General features: G+C 47.3%; 1 protein-coding gene across 2 annotated transcripts in view; it reads left to right on the forward strand.

Moving 5' to 3' along the window:
- The window catches only part of LOC147633227 (pantothenate kinase CAB1-like), a 74962-nt gene extending 54332 nt beyond the window's left edge, over window positions 1–20630 (forward strand). For both annotated transcript variants that reach the window (XM_086806242.1, XM_086806241.1), the window contains exons 8-12: window positions 19065–19138; window positions 19230–19288; window positions 19409–19576; window positions 19949–20005; window positions 20127–20630. In XM_086806242.1, coding sequence (XP_086662368.1) covers window positions 19065–19138; window positions 19230–19288; window positions 19409–19576; window positions 19949–20005; window positions 20127–20222 — 454 coding nt within the window. In that variant the 3' untranslated portion in view covers window positions 20223–20630. The remainder of the gene's footprint in view (window positions 1–19064; window positions 19139–19229; window positions 19289–19408; window positions 19577–19948; window positions 20006–20126) is intronic.
- Window positions 20631–21499: the final 869 nt, after the last annotated feature.

Genomic DNA, 21499 nt, shown 5'->3' on the forward strand with positions numbered 1-21499 from the left:
CTTGAGCCCCGCAAAGATTACAAGTCCAATATGATTTCTTTTATGCATAAAGGCCGCATGCATTTTATTGATGCTGGCAAAGAAGGGGATTCCATCCCACTCGTATCACACATCCAAATTAATAAAGCAATGAAAAAGAGTCTTTCTGCGTACTTGTTTTTTGTGCGTGATAGTCTTGTGCCAAATCATCAAAATATGGATGCTATGTCTAATGATAGGCTGAATTTTCTTAATGCATTCAACGACTGTTTTGCTGACTCGTTGCCAGGTGAATTACCTCCCCAAAGGCCCGAAGATCATCGTATAGATCTTGTGCCAGGTAGTTCTCCTCCTAACAAACCCGCATACCTAGTGAGTGCTGCACAACAAGAAGAAATCATGAAGCAGGTAAACGAGCTTTTAGAGAAAGGTTTGGTTCAGCCCAGTTCCTCACCTTACTGCTCTCCTGTGCTTCTTGTTCAAAAGAAGGACGGATCATTCCGTATGTGTGTGGACTAGAGCTTTGAACAAGCTTACCATCAAGAACAGATTCCCAATCCCGCGAATTGATGATATCTTGGATAAGCTTGATGGCTCGGCTTGCTTTAGCAGACTTGATTTGAAGAGTGGTTATCACCAGATACGCGTGGTGCCACAAGATGTCCATAAGACTGCATTTAGGACAGCCTTCGGATTATATGAATTCTTGGTAATGCCTTTTGGTCTCACCAATGCTCCTGCTACTTTTAATCGTATGATGGATAGGATATTCCGACCCCATCGCAAGTTCACAGGAGTCTTCTTTGATGATATCTTGGTTTTCTCCAAGAATGAGCAGGAACACAGAACTCATTTGGTCACAGTGTTCGAAGAGTTGCGGAAGCATAAACTTTTCGTCAATGCCAAGAAAAGTGAGTTTTTCCTTTCAGAGATTCATTATTTGGGTCATATTGTATCCAAAGATGGAGTTACGATGGATCCTGCAAAGATCGAGACTATTCGGAATTGGCCCGAATTGCAAAACGTACATCAAGTACGTAGTTTTTTGGGATTATGTTCGTATTACAGGCGTTTCGTAAGGCATTTCGCCATGATTGCCACTCCTCTACATGATCTCACGAAGAAGAAAACTGCTTTCAAATGGACTTCAAAGGAACAGGATGCTTTCTTGCAGCTCAAGCATGCGATCATATGTGGTCCAGTATTACTTGCACAAGTCATTCGTGGTTGAATGTGATGCTTGTGGTGATTGCATAGGAGCTGTCCTAAATCAAGAAGGGCATGCAGTTGCATACGAGAGCCGTCGTTTGCATGATGTTGAGCTTCATATGGATATCTATGAGAAAGAGCTCTTGGCTGTAATTCACGCCTTAAAGATTTGGAAACATTACCTTCTTGGGGCTGAATTTGTAGTCAAGACAGATCATCAAAGCTTGAGATACTTTCTATCTCAAACCAAGCTTTCAGAGAAGCAGATGAGAATGGCAAACTTTCTTTCCATGTTTCATTTTCAGATTGTGCATACCCCAGGAAAGAAAAATGTGGTGGCCGATGCACTATCTAGGAGGCCTTATGTTGCTGCAGTCTCAGTGGCCTCTCATGGAGACCTATCTGCTATGAGAGATTTGTATCATTTGGATGCTGATTTTTGCCATATATGGATTGATTTAATGGCTGGTTATTCACATGCCTCTTATGTTATCAACGAGGGTTATCTCATGAAGGATAATTGCCTATGTGTGGTGAAGGATTTGCGTCCAAAGGTTATGGACGAATGTCACGCTCCACCATATGCTGGTCATAGAGGTATTATGCCTACTACACGCATGATTCAGAGGTATTTCTTTTGGCCGAGCATGCGTAAAGACATTGAGGCTTATGTGCGTGCATGTATCACTTGCCAAAAGGTGAAATTTGATAGGCAAAAGCCTCCAGGTTTGCTTCAGCCATTGCCTATTCTCTCGCAACCTTGGGAAAGTATCACGATGGATTTTATTATGGATTTGCCTAGATCCCAGCATGGGAATGATGCTATTTGGACTATTGTGGACAGGTTTAGCAAGCAAGCTCATTTCTTGCCCGTCAAGAAAACCATCAAAGCTGATCATATGGTAAAGCTTTTTCTTGCTAATATTTTCAAGCATCATGGTATGCCTAAATCCATTGTTGGGGATAGAGATCCCAGGACTACAAGCCTATTTTGGAGGGCTTTGTTTGATAATATGGGTACTAAGCTTGAGTTTTCATTAGCTTATCATCCCCAAACGGATGGCCAAAGTGAAGCTGCAAATTCAGCCGTATTGGATTTGTTGAAATGTTATGTGGCAGATCAAAAGAGTGCATGGGAGAAGTATCTTCCACTTGTTGAGTTTGCCTACAACAATACGATCCATGCTTCCACAGGCAAGACTCCATTTGAGATTATTTATGGCAGAGTGGTCTTGCCACCCATCCTTCGTACAAAGGATGAGATTTTTGCAGCTGATGAATATGTTCGTGACTTGGATGTTGCCTTTGGTCAGGTGCGGACAGCCATTGCAAGATCTCAGGATAAGCATAAAATGGTTGCTGACAAGCATAGAAGGGACATGGAAGTCAAAGAAGGTGATTGGGTATTGCTAAAATTTGAGAAGGCTAGGCTTCGGAAGAGGCCAGGACGAGAAGGGTCATATCCTAAGCTTTCTCCTCGCTATTATGGACCCTTCAAGGTGATTCACAAGATCAATGAAGTGTCCTACAGGCTTGCTTTACCTAGTCATTGGAAGATTCACAATGCTTTTCATGTGAGTCTATTTCGGAAATATGTGGGGCCAGATCCTGATGAGCCTGTCACAGAAGATCCGCGAGAAATTGAAGAGCTTGAGGAGATCCTCCAGCCAGAACGAGAAAGCTACCTGCAGGAAAGCTTTCCAGGAGATACCTTGTGAAGTTTAAGAATTATTTGCCTATTAATGCCAAATGGGTAAATGAGGATTATTTTGCAGATTATCCGCAATTGTTGCAGGCATATCTTGAGGCTTTTCAGTTGAGGTCAACTCTTTAGAAGCCCGGGGGGATGTCCCCAATTGGCCGACCATTTGGTCCATCTCCAGTTTTTGCGTCTCGTTCACTTGAGGCCAGGCCGGTGTCTCGTGTGAAGAGGCCAGTATTTTGCTGACATGGACGGGAGCCAGACTGGTGCCACCCGTGTGTTAGCAGGATGGTGTCGTATGGATGGGAGCCAGACCAGTGCCACCCGTGTATGACCTGGACTGTGCTCGACCCATGGGATTGTCACGCCATGGAAGAGCCAGTATTCGTGCCGTGTTTTGCCTATGGGACTGTCACACCATAGGGAGACTCGTGCCTGGAACTGTGTCTTACCTATGGGACTGTCACTCCATAGGAAGACCAGGTTTTTATGTTTTTATGTCGTGCCAGTTTTGTGCCGACAGATATTTTGTACTTGTTCCATGAACGAGAGATATGTCCATGTTACTATTTGCACATGCACACATATTTTGCATGTTTAAAACTGTTTTCGCATGACATGTATTTGTGTGTTTGCCTGCTTGACGTGTTACTTACTGAGCGGGGACGCCTGCCAGTGAGTCGTGAAGTCTGCTCTGTATTCTGACGAGTTTTAGTGCATGTGAACAGGTGGTAAGTATGTTGCACATGTAGTTTTTAATATTTTATTCTAACCTTTTAATTTATAAGGTTAGGTGTTCACATTTATTTAAAAGTGGCACCCACTTAGGGGCCAAGGTGGGGAGCCCCACTTTAAGTGAGTGTGGGGGTGGGCATGGGCACCTACCCAAACTCCCCCACCCACATGCAAGCGTGGAGTAAACTCCACATTAATTTTATTAAAAAAGGCTTCCTCCATGAAGCGTAGAGGATCAATCGCTTCCATCCTTCAAGCGATTATTCACCAACTTGCGCCTTCTCTCCCTCAGGCGACTGTTTTTCCATACACAACAGGCTGCGCTTGTTCTCTCCCAGGCGGCTGAAGTTTGATGCGCATGATCCTCTGGTGGGCTGTGCGTACCATCTGCAGCAAGACTGCTGCGCATGCTGTTTTTCCCACTAAGCATGTTACCTCTCCCACAGGCGCATGCTTTTACCTTTACCATAAGCGACTGCTTCTAAGGCTGCTGGCTGCCCTATCCTCTGCACTACAGGCTGCAGCCAAAGCACCTCCCCATGCTTCTTTACAGGCGACAGTATACCCTCTGGCTGCGCATGTTTCTCCACTAGCAACTGTATACTCTGCTGCTGGTTGCGCCTGCTCTACTACAGGTAGCTGTATCTCCAGCCAGCGCTGACTGCAGGTGGCTGCTTTCACCTCCCATACAGGCGGCTGCTTCTACTTCATACAAGCGGCAGCAGAACGTGCAGAACATCAGCGTGCTGCCTCTGGTGGCTGCAAATCCACACGTGTTGCACCCGTCTTCCAGCAAGTATTGCCCCACTTTCTATAGGCGGCTGCCTCTTCAAACCAGTCGGTTCCTCTGCAGCCAGGCATCTCTTCCTTTGTAAGTGTTAAATCTCCTAAGGATGCCTCTCAATTTTGTACTTTGAAAGAGGTTGCCCATCTTCTACACGGGCGACTACAAGAGGAATACACCTCTCCTGGGTGGCTACATCTTCTACACGAATACTACGGGTATTGGTCGACAATCTGCAATCTACAAGTAAGTGAATTTCAGATTTCAATAAAGTATTTAATGTTTAAATCTGATAAGGGATTCATCCCGCTCGGCCAACACCCGTTCGGTGCCGGGTTGTCCAAGCTATATTGGCGAACCTCGGTCCAAAGGTGCTGAGATCGGGAGAGCCAGGCGTTAGTACGAGAGCGCCTGTTTGTGCGTGGTCTCGGAACACCAGTGAGGCGCTCTCCGCGGAGTCCAGTGAAAGCACAGGACCGTAGAGACTGGACCACACTAGTGGTCCTTCTGCTTCGAGCTTCTACATCAAGTTTCGACTTCGAGCATATTTGTTTGGTACTGTTTTCATATGTACATGGACATTATCTGGTTCTTGGAACCCATGGAGCATTGTACTCCCAATAAATATATCATATATTGAGGGGGGGGTCGGCCCGTTCCGGCCCCAGTGCTGGTGTCCATCTTTCCATTTCATTTCATTTAAATTTCAAGTTGTATTAAGTTGTCCATTTCAAATTTGTGGTTTTAAAGTTGTGCTATTAAGCGTGTGGGTGTCCAACGGAGTCTTTCCCACTTGACGGGATCGGTTTCATTCTTCCTGAAGAAGGTAGTGATGCGTACGGCCTCATCCACCACCGGCTTCACCTATCGAAGCTTCCCTATGTCCTTCATCATGAGGTCCAAGCAGTGTGCAGCACATGGAGTCCACACAATGGATGGGAACTCTGCCTCAATCATCTCTCCCATGCTCTTGCAGTTGGACACATTGTCCGTAATGACCTGCACCACATTCTCTGGGCCAATATCAATAATAGCCCGCTTGATGTGCTGGAAGATGAATGCTGCAGTGATCCTCTCCTTTGCCTTGTGTGCATCCACTGCACGCAAGAAATATGTGCCCATGCAACTAGAAACAAGGATGTTGATGATAGCACATCACTCCATCCATCTGAAATGATACCACAACCATGCTTCTTCCAAGATGATCTTATTGGCTCTAGTGCATTCTCTATGCGCTGTTTCTCATCCTCTAGCATGGTTGTCCGCATCTTCTGGTAGTCTTATCCATTCTAGTTCTCACATGGACCTACATCAGAGATGGCTTTAATCATTCTCTTCCACTGATCTGTGCGAAGGACATTGAAAGAGATATTGCACTCAATGAGAGTGCGCTCTATCTCTATCTCTGCCTTCCGCTGCCTCTCCTTCACCCATTTGGATTGGTTCAATGTACCACGTAGAGTGGTCTGATGGTGTCGTCCTGCACTACCACTTGCTGCAATATTCTCCACATGAGACTGTCCATCATCTACTCTAGCCCTCTTTCGGCTAGGACCTACACTTGAACCTGAACCTGAACCTGAACCTGTGGATGGCCCTTCCACTGAGCCTGACTGGGACATCTGTCCACCCACATATGAGCATGCTGGCCCCCCAACAGCTGATGGGCCCATATGCGCAGGTGTATCTAGCTGCTCATCCTCAATGATGACTCTATTATCCCTACCAAGATGTGATCCGATGAAGATCCGTGGGTTCTCCCGCCGAATCTCATCAACCGCCTCCTGTGGTGCATTTGCACATGGTCCAATGCCGCCTCCCGTACCTTGGCCAACATGATAAATAACACGAGTGGATGTGCTAGTAAATATTCCTCCACAATATTTGCACTTCGACACGCGCGTGTTGGAGCGACCGACACCTGGGGTGTTGGGTGTGCCTTGAATGATGTTGTGCCTTGCCCATACGAAACTCGGTGCACGAGGCATCTATGGCATATGCACAAAAAGCAATCAAGAAAATGGAGAAATGTCAAGACAAGTCACGACTCGAGAGTTTTAAAATATATTTCAAAATTCAAGCACAATACGAATAAAATTTCAGCCTGTGTGTAAGGGTCCGAGGAGTTGCAGGAGAGACTCAGAGCCTTGTGGAGGAGAGAGAGAGAGAGTCTAGAGAGAGAGAGAGAGAAAGAAAGAAAGATATATTAACGTCTACGAGGGGCCAAAGTCGGCCTATGAGACAAAAAATAATACAACTGTGTTCTTCCGGTCATCGGAAGAAAAGGAAAAGAAAGAAAAGAAAAAGTGTGCATGTGTCTGGATACAACTGTGAATCATCATGGATCGGTGGAGCCCATATACAAACAGTATAAAGGGGGGTGGGGATGTGGATGGAGTGCTAAGGCAAGATGCATCTCTATATGCTGAAGGGGTAGTACAAGCATGCTATGCAGATCTATGTCTAACTCCATCCAGTGCCATAAGAGGGATATAAGATATCATACATCGCCGATGTTGAGGCTATGAGTGGCGTGAACATGTACCCTGAGTCTGAATGAAAGCGAGCTAGCCTCTCCTGTGTCTCCATCTGGTGTCTCATCCGGATAGCTGCTATCTCTCGGTGACGGAGTCGGGGTGCTCTGTGTCCAGTCTGTCTAGGTCTCCTCCTGGCTCTCAATTCCTCTGCTCTCTGTGCGGTCACCCCACGTGGTACATCAGCTGGCACTGGCCTAGCTCTCTGGAAGAAATCTGTGAGCTGGAACTATCTCCCACCCCTAGTGGGAGTGGGTGTCTGGAGGAGTCTCTCTCGAGAACTATGAAGCTCTAGTAGTAGTCTACCAAGCTGTCGCTGGTCCGAGGCCTTCATCAACTGATGTAGTGAAGGTGCTCCTCAAACAATCTTGCATAACTATCTTTGACCCCCTGGTGGGCTCTACATCTACATACAAAGTGATCCTCAGTCTCCACCTCTTCGCGGCACAATCTGCATATCCGCTCGGCTCTGGGAACCCGTGCCGCTCTCCCAGCCTCTATCTCTAGCTAATGTGATGAGACTCGTAGCTGTCCAATAGCAACGCGAGAGCTGTGTGGCATGTATCCATCCATATACCGCGGTCGCTGTATAAACCCATCCCCTGAGATGCTCATAAAGTGGTCTCTGTAATACAGCATCTTCGGTGGTAGTGGGCTTTTTGGTGCTATCCATGTCTCCTGTATGTAGCGCTGCCATATGTCCTGTCTCATCACTCTGTTCCTCTCATTGAGAGAGAGGTAACCCCGTGGAGCAGACTGATCATACGGAAAAGGTGGCAACCGCTCAATGTCTATCCCATGATGTGACAACCATTGTAGCATCTGTGCATACCAAGATCCAGTGTGTCCAGCCTCGGCCAGGCTGTCTGGATGCCTCAAAAGCTCGGCGGGATAATCTCTCCGTGGGCATCTCCCTCATCCTGTATATAAAGGAGATCTTCTGGAACAATGCCTCCACTGCCGTAGGTGGTGCAGCAAACTCAGCTCGAACAATGTTGTGCGGGACGGATGGTTTGCTGTGTATCATCCTTGAGAGCATCAAGATCTGTGGTCTCTCCAGCTATACCCATGTGGAGGCTGCAAGCCCTAGTGCCCAAACCGCTGCTGCATACATCAAGGCTGGTGTCACTAATGTATCAAAGAGCCACCCCTTCGTGCGGGGTTCCTGAAAATGTGCTTGATGACACTGACGCTCAAGGCCAACAAGAGCTGCATACCCCCGGGTCACTCTGTCTCGGACTGCCTGAGCCATGGAGAAGCGTCCAGCTGAGCTAGTAAATGTGATGCCAAGGTAAACATAAGAGCTCACCACCTCGACCCGCCCTCCTGCTAATGTGAGAGTAAGTGTGGCTCCTGATTGCGGGTGAGGTGTGGAAGATCATAACCTTGGTTTTCCCAAGGTTCACTGTGAGACACTGGTGTGTGCAGAAGTCATCAAGAGCCACAAGGTGTCTTTGAAGCCCAACCTGCGTGTTGGATACCAAGACGATGTCATCAGCATAAAGCATAACATGGACAGTAATACCTGATAGCTCAACCCCAAAGCCTCCTCCCTGTGTGATGTAATCGACCACCTCATCAATACAGAGCCCAAAGAGCGTGGGGGAGAGCGGGCACCCGTGCTTCACACCAATGGTGCTAGCAACTGTGTCGGACAAGCCTCCTGGGCATCGGACTCTCCCAAAGACCTGCTCATATAGCTTGTATATGCCCCACATCATGTCTGAGGGTATGCCTCGTGTCTGTAGTCGCCAAAAGAGGTGCTCTCTGGGCACAGTATCAAATGCCTTGCGGAAATCCACAAAGCAACAATAGAGCCGTTGCCTCCGTGCCCTGATCAATCAGGCATCTCAATGTAAAAATGTGGTCGATGGTCGAGAAGGCTCGTCAGAAGCGTGCCTGGCCTGCTGCTCTCAATCCCCCATCCTCTGCATGAGTGCTCAGCTCTGCCTCCAAAACTGCCCCGTATAGTTTGGCCAATATATGGCCAATCATGATGGTCTTGTAGTTCCCGGGGTCTAGTACATCTCCCGCTTTATGGATCGGCACAATAGTGTGCATCGTCCACTCAGCCGGAACCCCCTTTGACAGAGCTCTGTTGAAGAGATGAGCAAGAAATGGTGCCAATGTATCAATAGCATAGATGAGATGCTCTCCCTGTAATCCTGTATGATCCGTCGCCCGTCCATGTTGGAGTTGGCATATGGCCCTCCTAACCATAGGTGGGGTGAAGAAGGTGGAGACTGTGGAGCATGGCTCTATGGGCTGTGGTATAGGGGGCTGTGCAGGCACATCATAGAGTCTCTCTGCATATGTATGCCAGGTCTGAGGATCGGTAATAGGTGTGGGAGGACGGGGCTCTCCGAGTCTCCTCCAAGCAGCAACAGCATCTTTGCTCATGAGCATGTGATATGTGTCCCAGTACTAAGCCTCCTCATAAGCTCGCCGCTTACGGCGGGTGAGAGTATGCATCCTCCTGCCTGCCTATCTCTGGGTGATCTCCCCGCGAGCCCTCTGCACTCGGAGACTGCGGTAAAGGTTTCTGCACTCATCATCATACCATCAGTTCTGGGGCATGCTCCCAGATGTAGGTGGCTGTCCTGTCTGTATGTGGTATGGGAAACTCCTCACGGCTGCGGAGTGCAATACATGTGAGAGCTGGGAGGTGAGCATAGCCATGGGTGCCGATGGGTCTAAGGCAAATAGCTGATCATGAACATGATAGTCATACACATCGGCTAGGTCCTGAGTGAAGTGGAAAATAGTGCGTGGTGGCTGTATGATGGGTGGGTGGGTCTCGAGTAAGCTCCTGAAAGTGAGGGATAGATATGTATGATCCGCCCCAATGGGGCATGGTGGTACGGTAAAGTGAGACACCATATCTGCTGCCTCCCGGCCCCCGGGATCCCATCACATAGTCCACTGTACTGCTGCCACCCCCCACTGGAAAGCAAGTCAACCCACCTGAATCTGGCCACTGAGTTATTCCCGTTATAAATAGCGAGATGGTGTCGGGCCCCAAGCTCCAGCAAATGTTGCCTATATCCAGTGCTGTCAGCTCCTCCGTCAGCGGAGATCCGAGTGGTCCCTGTATCCTCTGTAGCTAGCGGCTCTAGTCTCAAGGGATCCTCAAAGTCATAGATCTCGCACTGTCTGCTCTGAGTCCGTGCATTGAAGTCCCCCATCAAGAAGACTTCTCCCAATGTCGAATAGTGTAAGATCTCCTCAGATAAGACAGAGTATGGAGACTCACTAGCCTCTCCTCCACCTGGCTCCTTGGTGGTGGCAAACCGCGACCCCTTCGGAGGAAAGTAGCAAAGGGCGTTATAAATCCATCTGGTCTCCGAGAGGCGTAAGCTAATCCACATGTATCTCGCCTCCGAGTCTCGTGCTACGACTCGAACATGCTCATGTAACCCATGTCTGAAAAGCACTGCAATACCTCCTGAACCTCGGGAGGTGGCCTGTCTCATCCCCTGTCGGTGAGCTGACTCCCACTGATAACCCTCAACCCGTGGTAAGCCCCTCTCCGGGCTCTCATGTGTCTCTGTCATCAAGATGAGTCGAGAGAGAGAGAGAGAGAGAGAGAGAGAGAGAGCCTTGTAGGAGAGAGAAAGAAAGAAAGAAAGAAAGATTTTATTAACGTCTTCCAAAAGACCGAACTCGGCCTATGAGACAAATCGGAGTATCCTCTGTCATCCCAACAAAGAGAGAGAGAGAGAGAGAGAGAGAGAGAGAGAGAGAGAGAGAGAGAGAGAGAGAGAGAGAGAGAGAGAGAGAGAGAGAGAGAGAGAGAGTTGCGGGAGAGAGAGAGAGGAGAGAAAGAAAGAAAGAAAGAAAGCTGTATTAACGTCTACTAGAGGCCGAACTCGACCTATGAGACAAATCAATGTACAACTGTCAATGTCTTCTGGAAGTCCAGGAAAAAAAAGGACAAAATGAACATGAAATAAACTATGAAAGTACTGAGCTAGTGGGGGGGTGTGATGGATGGAGCACTACTGCTAGAGGCTCAATATGCAACCTATATGCGTAGGGTATACAAGAATGCAATGTAGATCTGTCTAGCTCCAACCAGTACCATAATGGGGGTGTAATATGTGATACGTAGGTGATGGCGAGGCAAAAATACCTCGGAGCATGATCTTTGGATGTGAGTGTAAGTGAGCTAGCCGCTCCTGGATATGGTGCTGATGTCGAGCTCGTATCTCTGTGATCTCCCTCTGATATAGTCTGGGAGTCTGGTAGCCTGGTGCTCTCGGTCTCCGTCTGGCTCAAAGGTCCGCAGCGCGCTGAAGTGTAACCCCCTCCTGTGTCAGGGTAGGCACTGAGATAGATCTCTAGAAGAAATCAGTGAGCTGGAGCTGTCGCCCACCTCTCCCTGTGGTATGAGTCCGTAGTAGTGTCTCTATGTGGCGCTGTGTCTCTAGCAAGAACTGGCCAGATCTGCGCTGGTCTGTGGACTCCATGATCTGGCGGAGTGAGGGATGTCCACTGAAGATGGTGGTGTATCTCTCTCTAATGACACTATATGCTCTGCATCTGCATACATAATGTTCCTCACTCTCAACCTCCTCCTGGCATAGTCTACATATCCTCTCTGCTCTGGGGATCCGTGCTGCCCTACTTGCCTCAATCTCAAGCTGGTGTGATGACACTCTGAGCTGGCCAATCACCACTCGGGCACTGGGAGGCATTTACACATCCATGTATCTAGGTCTCTGTACGAATCCATCCGCTGAGATATGCATAAACTGATCTCTATAGTCTAGAGAGAGAGAGAGAGAGAGAGAGAGAGAGAGAGAGAGAGAGAGAGAGAGAGAGAGAGAGAGAGAGAGAGAGAGAAAGTGGCGGGGAGAGAGAGAGAGAGTGGTTGCTGGCGGGGAGAGAAGGAAAGAAAGAAAGAAAGATATATTAAGTGTCTGCTAAAGACCCAATGGGCCTATGAGACCAAAGTGGTACAATAATGTCCATGGCATATCTCATCATGGAGGAATGGAAAATAAAACAGAATGAAAACATAAATATAGCTATCTCACTGGGGTGATACAAAACTGTCCATGGAAACTCGTCATGGAAAACTAAGAACATAAAAACATGGGAGCAACATCAGCTCCGAGTAGATGGTATACCACTCTCCAAAAATTCAAGCATGGGGTTGACGAGTATGGCCGAGAGGTCTCCCTCAGCTATGTCACGTGGAAAGGTAGCTCGATGGCGGTGGAGCATGTCCTGGATCTGGAGTTGATGAGGTGATCGTGGCCAACGGGGGGGTCGAGGGCATCGGGCACGCTGGAGTGTAGAGGCTCGGTCCGAGGTAACTCCTCTCGGGCGAGTTAGGTCAAGAGCAGCTCGTGGAGGGTCCACAAGATCCACTGTGTCAGTTTCCTCCACCTCCTGTGTCCAGAAGAAACCGGTTGCGAGGGAGGGGGCGGGGTGGCCGGGGCCTGTGTCTCAAGGAGGTGTCCCTGTGTCTACAGAGCTCAAGCAGGAAGAGGACCAAGCAACGCTGGTCTTGGAAGTCAATGATCCTGGAGAGTGGACCGAATCCCTCACGAAATAGACAGTGAAACTTCTCGCAGATCTCATAGTATATTGGGCAGCGGCATATGTAATGCTCCTTCGTCTCAACCTCTGTGTGGCATAGTCGGCATATCCTCTCCTCTCTGGGTGTCCGTACGAGCTTCCCGGCTCTGAAGATGCGCTCAGCTCTACCTGTCTCCACTCTCTGAGGCGGTGGGAAGAAACCCGTATCTGGCCCATCGCAATCTGCATGGCATGGGACATGTGAACACTCAAGTAGCCCGGCTGCTGGATGAATCCATCCTCAGTGAGTGTGAGGAAGTGGTCTCTGTAAAAGTGCATTCTCGTGGGGAGCTCCGGGGGTGTGATCCATGTGCAATGTGTGTAGAGGCGAAGAAGATCTGACCGGATAACCCGGTTGGTATCCTCGTGAGACAGCCGGAAAGAAGGGGAGTCCAAACTGTACTGAAGGGGGGGTAGGCGGTCCATGCAGAGCCTGTATACTGAGAACCAAGTGGAAACCAGTGCATACCATACTCCAAAGTGCCCCTCAAGTGTTAGCTGTTTGGAGGACTCCAGGGCAGGCCTCGGGTACCTGTGGGGATCCATGTGACTGATGCGATGAAGGTACGTGACTGTTTGGAAGAGTTTCTCCACTACCATCGGGGCTGCAGCAAACTCTGCCTGGATAATCTGGTGTGGGACTGATGGTTTGCTGCGGATCATACGGGAGAACATCATGACCTGGGGCCTCTCAACTCGCTGCCAATCCTCATCGGATAAATCTGGCCCCCTGAAAGCTGCTCCATACATCAAGGCTGGTGTGACGAGGGTGTCAAAAAGCCAGCCCTTTGTCCTGGTCTCCTGGAAATGTGCCTGGAAGCACTGCCGCTCAAGTAAGCTCAAGGCTGCATATCCCCGCGTCACTCTGGCATGTGCTGCGGGAAGCATGGTAAAGCGTGGGCCACTGAAAGTGACACCAAGGTAGACATAGGATGAGACAATCTCCACAGGATCCCTTCTATATGTGAAGCTCAGTCTAGATGTGACGGGGCGGGAGGTATTGAAGACCATTACCTTCGTTTTACCAAGGTTAACAGAGGAGTGCAAAAGCCATGTAAGGCATCCAACTGTCTCTAAAGCCCTTCGGCTGAGTCTGAGAGGAGGACGATGTCATCTGCATAAAGTAGTATGGGGATCAATATGCCTGCCAGTGTGGGACCAGCCCCGCCTAATCCATCAATGAAGCTTGAGATCTCGTCAATGTAGAGGCCGAAAAGAGTGGGTGATAGAGGGCAACCCTGTTTCACCCCAATGGTGCTGGAAATCTCTTGTGATGTACCTCCTAGGGCTCTCACTCGTCCGGTGACGGACTCATAGAGTGCGATGATGCTCCAAACCATGTCAGATGGGACTCCAATCTCTTGTAGATGGTGTAAGAGGCGGGCTCAGGGTACAGTATCAAAAGCTTTGTGGAAATCCACAAAGCAACAGTAAATCCTCTGGTGTCGTGCTCTACCCTCCTCGATGATGGCACGGAGGGTGAAGATGTGGTCAAGGGTAGAGTAGCTCCTCCGAAAGCCAGCCTGTCCTGAGGTTCTGCATCCCTGGCTCTCTGCAAATGAACTGAGCTCCGCCTCTAGCACTGATCCATAGAGCTTGACCAATGTGTGGCCAATCATGATCGTCCTGTAGTTATTAGGATCAAGTGGATCTCCGGAGAACATTATATACCCATGAGCATAACAATGTGTACTAGACCATTTCTCTTGGCTACCTAAGGCTTTGCATGTATCCATCCCTTTCACCACATTACTCAATTGATACCTATTTCTTTTCTCTTTCCTTAGCATATTTTTCCTTGCAAATATGCTTTCTAGAGATTCATTTGTATATAAATGCACCAAATTGCATAGAAAATTGTTGCAGACTACGTCTATAAGAACGCTAATTTCAAAGAAACTAGACGTGCTTATAGACACGTTTATAGATGCCAGTATAGATGCAACCGTCTAAGCTTGAGTTTTCATCAGCTTATCACCCCCAAACGGATGGCCAAAGTGAAGCTGCAAATTTAGCCGTGTTGGATTTGTTGAAGTGTTATGTGGCAGATCAAAAGACTGTGTGGGAGAAGTATCTTTCACTTGTAGAGTTTGCATACAACAACACAGTTCATGCCTCCACGAGAAAGGCCCCGTTTGAGATTATTTATGGTAGAGTGGTTTTGCCACCCATCCTTCGTACTAAGTATGAGATTTTTACAGCTGATGAGTATGTGCGTGACTTGGATGTAGCCTTTGCTCAGGGCCAGTCCATGATACTGATGAACAATTCATAGTTCTGTAACCGCATATGCGGAATATTCTAGCGTCCCATACCACTAGAATACTCCCCATATGAGATCCTTATGTAGGCGACAATTCTAGCATTCCATACTGCTAGAAGCCTCCAGTACACAAGACCAAAACCATAAACCATTCATCAAAACCATAGAGAAGCCTTTTCCAAAATCCACTGCATCCCAAATAAAGGGAGCCAGAAACATACTCCATCCAATCAAAAGGAGCCAAAGATAACCATATAGATACGCCAAACCATCATATATGTATAAATCCTCGAACAGAGATATACCGGAAATATAATCCATAGTCCTCAGATATATCCATATGAAAAACCATATAAACCAAGCTTTTTCAACCATAATGTTTACCTGAAACAATTCAAGGCAAACAAACAACACACAATTCTCCTTGTACAAGCATACAAGGGTTAAGTGCCCAAAAACACTTCCAACAAATTTCAAAAAGCAGCAACTTTGCAAAACTAAAAGTATACTTAGCTTTTCTTTGCCAGGTTCGTCATGCAACCAAAGATCTTGTCAACATACGCATAAGATATCTTGAGAGATGGCTCCATATAGCTTGCCTGTAAGCTTGATTTATAATCCACAATAATCCATATGAAAGAAGTGCTGAACACGGGCACATAAAACCAACTCCATATTCTGAGGATAAAATATGTGAATCCATAAATCCTTAGACCAAGCTATCTACTGCTCATGCTCCCATAAGCTCAATAGCCAAACTGTTGGTCAGTGTAGTCCCCACTTCTGATCTCCTCTCTTTCCCATTGTTGGAAGGAAGCCTCTTGCTTCCGAGAAAGCCTTTGCTCTGATACCACTGTCACAAATAGCGAGAACCCGGTACGACAATAATAATAGACCAACACTTCATATACCAAACACAGAGCATGATAACACAACGGAAGAACCATAAACAATACAATAACACCGCACTGAGCCGGAATGGCCGGCCCCCCGTAAGAACTTCTTTATAGATAGAGAAGCTTTTACAAGATACCAAGGTGCGGGTGCACACAACACCGGATTTTCGACAAAGCCTCAGCACAAATCTTGCACACGTAAACTATCTCGTGCCAAGATACAAACGCAGCACCAAAGTCCATAACATGTAGAGCATGTGGATATTGCAGGTGACTTCTTCTGTGGAAGAGAACCCCCTGTTGCCAGTTGAAGCCCAAAACTCCATTTACTCCTTTGATGATGGATGTCATTCTTCCCAGAGAACTCATGGGTAAAACCTGTATGCGTTGCAGATGGAAAATGTTAGACTGATTGCTAGGATGACTATTATGCTGATGGAAGCCCTATGCAACCCTATATGCTGTGCAAGAATGCAGATGGATGGGTTACTGATGCATGCCTAAGGGGAAAACCCTAAGGATGGCCTGCAAGATCTTGAGAACTAGGTTTAACTTAGCGGAAGCGACTAACATGCTGACTTACTGAATGACACTTATGGAATAAAAATGATCCAAGGCTGGTTACCTCGTAACACTCTGATACCAATGTGACATGCAGGGGATAGATCTCTGCTGAATATCATCCTCAAAATGAGAGAGATATGCTGAATGCTAATGATGATGTCTCCAATGTTGAGGTCCACCCTTGGATGCCGGCTTTCCTCTATGTAGGAGGTAGGAAATGAATTGAATGTTGATTATGCTGAATCTACTGCTGATCTGCTGACTCCCAATGCTCCCAAGGAAGGAAAACGCTGAGAAGAGAAGATATGATGCTGACTGTATGCTGAACTGTATCCTCTTGTCTCCTAGGAAGGAAAACGCTGAGAAGATCCAGATATCTAATGCTGAAATGATGCGCTTCTATTTATATGGTGAGCTGCTGCTGGTTGGGTACTGGACCCCTCACGACTGCAACAAATGCCTAAAACAGGCTGTTGGCTGCCATTAACTTCTGTCGGCTGGTCACAACAGCCCCGACCTGAAACATTGAATGCTCTAAATGCTGCTATATACCTTGTAATTGCTGTTGGTGCTGTACAAGCCCCAAACACGTGCTTATGCTGTGATTAATACTTGGATTAATGCTTAAATGTCCTACTTAATGCTTATGGATGCTAAGATATGCCATGTCACTGGTACACCTGATGGGTGTGCACGTGACAAGTGGGACTTGCGGAACCCCCGTCTTGGTGTTAAAGTCCCCGAGCAGGACTTCCCCCAGCTGTGAGAACTCCATAATATCCCCATATAATGGTAAGTATGGTGACTGGCCATGCCGTGCGGCGTAAGGGGAGTGGTGCAGTGCAAAATAACACACAACAATGTGGATGACTGTGACCGCTAAGCTGTAGCCGCACCCAAAGATACTGTGCATCCTTGTCCTTCTGAACGATGCTGAGACTCTATCAGAGATGGGATCTAAAAAGGACAGCTACCCCTCCTGAGCCACGTACTCATCTTGATGTGCGGGTCTTGCCTCTGAAAGCTGACTCCCACTCATACCCGGCTATGTATGGCAAGCCCCTCTGAGGGCTCTGATGAGTCTCTGTATAGATAACGACATCCTTGCCTGTGAGAATCTCGCTCAAATCTCCTGGATTCGACCACAGGGTGCCATTGTAGTTCCATACTGCTAATCTCAAGTGTTTGGTCTCATAGACCCCATGTCTCTATTTGGGATGGCGCTTAGTGATAATGACCCTACCATCTTTGTAGATCGCCCACTTGTCCGCTCTACGGGCCTCATGAACTGTCACCATTGCCTCACGCCTGTGTGCCACCTGTGTTGGGGTGAGATCATCCCCATGTACACCTGTGTGCCCTTGAGGGCAGCCCGTCTGTCTAAGAAACCGTGTCTGCTAGTGGCATCAGGGAATCTGATGATTAGGGGCCACTCTCGTGTCATATCCTTGCCTGCCTTCCATGTATCTGCAAGGGGGGGAGGGGCGGGGGGTGGCGATACTGTCCACTCCTATCATTTGGCAAAGCGTCATGGCTTCGGCCTTGGGGGAAGCCCCCACCGGTAGCCTCCGCACTCACACATGGAGGGCCCTATCCTTCCTACGTTTCTCCTCCTCCAGAGTCTCATGTATGATGCTCTGTGGGGGTTTGTGCTTCACCACCTCCACCCAATCTTTCTTGGTGGTTTGCAGTTCTTCCAGCAACTTATCACTCACAGCCTTCAGCTGCTCCAAGTCCATTCCAAGTCCCTCCTGACTATTCAGTTCCCCTTCCTCCACTGTATGGTCCTTGACAATAGCCGTTAGGTCTTCCATTTCTGCCCGGAGTTCCCCTATCACTGGGGCAGCCTCTGGCATTTCCTGTTGTTGCATCTGGGTCTCTTTCAACACCTCCTCCTCCTGGCAGTTCACATTTGCTGCCAATTCTTCATCTTGTTATTCTTGCCCTGTATCTCCTTGCGGAGGCCTTCCAACTGTTTTTCATGTTGGTTTAGGACCCTGTCCAGCACCTTCTCCAGCTCCTGTAGGTTCATCCTGGCTATTTCCCCTAGTTGCTGCCTTGGGGGCCTGAGCAGGGTGGGTGTGATAACGGAGGCAGAGGGCATGTCCGCAGCGCGGACAGCAAAGATGGCGGACAGTAGCACAGCTGGGCACACGCAGCATGGACAGCACATATGGCGAACAGCAGCGAGGCAGAGGGCGAACACCTAGCACTTGTTGCCCATCGCTAAGCGCGCCCCTTGCTGCCACTTGTGCCTGCCCATTGCGCTGCTGTTGGTGTCGCACGTACCCAGCTACGCTATGCCAGCAGTGCGAAGCGCGAGCAGGGCAAGGTGCACAGGTTCACGCCAGAAGAAATTTTTATTAATGTCTTCAAAAGACCACTTGGGTCTATGAGATGAAAACAGAAAAATAAAACACTGGAAGGACTACTAGCTACAAATACAAGTAGCATCCTCAAGAGTACAATAGCATGATGACCTAAGGTCCAAGGAACATCAAGCTAGGGTGGCTGGTGGAGAGGTCTCATCCTCCTCCTCAGGAACTGTGTAAAGGGCATCAATGTCCACATGTCCTGTGTGGGCATCGCCGGAGCATCTCCTGGACTTGGAGGCTGACGGGCGGAGTGCCCATGTGGCCCAGTAGGTCTTGGGCGCCTAGCTTGCTGCATCAAGGGGAGAGAGAGAGAGATGATGATGATGATGATGATGTTTTATCGTCCACAGGAGGCCGAGAGAGAGAGAGAGAGAGAGAGAGTTCCTACTAGTTTCTTTTAATCTCATGCTTTTTATAAGTACTTCTCTGATTTGTAGCTTCAAGGAGGCTATAGACCTTGCAGCAGAAGGTGATTCTACAGAGATCGACATGCTTGTAGGTGATATCTATGGTAAGTGATTAATTCCTATTATATTTTTTATTTAAGCTACACGGTATGTAAGTAGTTCCTTTTCAGCTATAAGATTGTTGCAAATGATTAGGGGGTGATTATTCTGAAATGGGTCTTGCTGCAACAACGGTTGCAAGTTCCTTTGGCAAGGTAACTTCATACACTTATCCATTTTGATGATTGTTTCATGCTTTTTAAAAGCGTGCTAGAGTACATCGTTACGATGCATGGAGGATCTTATTGCTTCTTCTTTTTTGAGTTGAGGTGTAGCTTGTGCAACCAGCAAGAAGGGCTGCAGCCTTGAAAACCCCCCAGCACCTAGCCAAAGCAGCTTTGCTTATGATCACCAATAATATTGGGTCCCTTGCTAAGCTGCATGCACAGGCTACGGGTGTAGAGCATGTCCTATTCACTGGCAGTTTTATGCATGGCAACAAGGTAACTTACACTACATCATTTGTTTTCTTTGCTTTGTGTTATTTGGAACAAGTGGAATCACTTATTCACTTAATTTGTAAGCCTGGATAATTTCCAATCTTGAGAAGGATGGAGTGTGCACGCGCGCACACACGTAGGCGCATGTTTGCTTTGATGTTGTATTTTCATGCACTGTCAAGTGCTTCAAGCGAAACTAGCATCCCCATTAATGAGGGTAGTAAAACCACCATAGCTTTTGTTCCTGTCGGTGGATGTATCAGCTTCAAAAATTCTGGAGGTCTTGAGGCTTCTATTGTGTGCATCATGTGAACTAAATGCTCCTTTGAGCAATGATAACTTTTGCGTTTGGTTTTGCATTTTGAGGTGTATCAGTTGGCAATGCGGCTATTGGCTGTAGCCATGGAGTTCTGGTCAAAAGGGCAAATCAAGGTGTGATCTTTTTGCAAAGTCTTAATGATTTGTTATGTCCATCTTCTCTCAACATAAACTGATTATATGCTACATCTAGTAGGGATCTTCGCACTACAAGTAACCTTCTTGTTTTGGGTAGGCTATTTTCTTGCGACATGAGGGCCATGCAGGAGCCATGGGAGCATTGCTAAGTGCCTTGGATCCCACGAATCCAACGGATGCCTTGTTAGCTTGATGAAAAGGATTCTTAATACAGTTGCTTGCATGCTAGCTCATGCAGATGGAACCACAGATTAAAATAATACAAGGCTCCCATGAGATCCCAAAGGCCCTGATTATACACCTTTCTCGAATTGTGATGGTGTACTGCGGAAGGTTCGGGACAAGTTTCTTCTGCAGTTTGGAATCAGAAGATGGATAAACAGCGGGAAGAGCTTATTATGGGACTAATAAAGCAATTCCAAAGACCAATCAGTTTGTATGAGTAGTGTACATGTCATAAATTTTTCAATTAGACACCATGTATTCTCCTGCTATTATGCTAAATCCCATACAAATCACAGTATGAGATATCCAGGAGAACTCTATGCATTCAAATCTTGATGTTTTTGCTGTAATAATGGGAGCCTTTGCCCTTTTTACATCTTTTTCTTTAAATCCTGTGCATGCTTGTAAATGTCTCCATTGTCTGTGTGAACCCATGTGTGCATTGTCGCACACATTCAAAGACTTTTTTATGTAAAAAGAAACCAAGAATTAAATCTCTCCATTGCACAGAAATCTCTCCATTGTGCATGTATGCATGTGGATGTGTGCGCATGCAAGAGGATGAGTGGGTGTCCCTCGATGAAGGTTGGGCATGAGGCCATGGATGTGTGTTTTTTAAAGCTATTTTCTCCCCTCTAACCGTATGGTGTATTGAATGTAGCTATCTTTTCATTGGGAGGGTTGATAATTACTCCAAAAGTAGTTCTGACCACAAGAAAAGGAACAAAAAATAGTGTTGCTTACAAGCTGCGTCTTTTTTGTCCTTTTGGTCTCATTCATTTGGAATTCATGCAATAAAAAAAACAAAAGACGTAGACTACTCAAAGATGGTTTGGGGTGAGGTGTGCGCTAAGTGTGTGGCTTAAGTTCACTCCGAGCGCCACTTATGCCCACTTTAGAATCTTATTTCTCAATACTATAAGTAGCGAACAACACCACTAATGTGCTTGCTTGGTCTATGTTGTAAGCATAATGCACTGTGGGAGGTTTGTCTGATTGCATAGTAATTGTAGTTTTAAATAATAGTTGTGAGCTGGGAGCTATGGAAAAGTAGAGTTGAAGGTAGAGGAACAATAGCCTAGTGGTAGAACGTTGAAGTGGACGTGAGTGAATTGCACACGTTCGCACACACGCCACATGCGCGTGTGCACGCACACACACCTCCCCCCTTCTCACACCATAAGGTTATGTGTGATATGGAACGAACCACTCAATAATTTATAAATAGTGGAGTTGATGGTAATA

This window comes from Cibotium barometz, chromosome 12 (assembly GCF_041138505.1).
Source record: "Cibotium barometz isolate CiBa-2024 chromosome 12, ASM4113850v1, whole genome shotgun sequence".
In the NCBI taxonomy this organism is placed as follows: domain Eukaryota; kingdom Viridiplantae; phylum Streptophyta; class Polypodiopsida; order Cyatheales; family Cibotiaceae; genus Cibotium; species Cibotium barometz.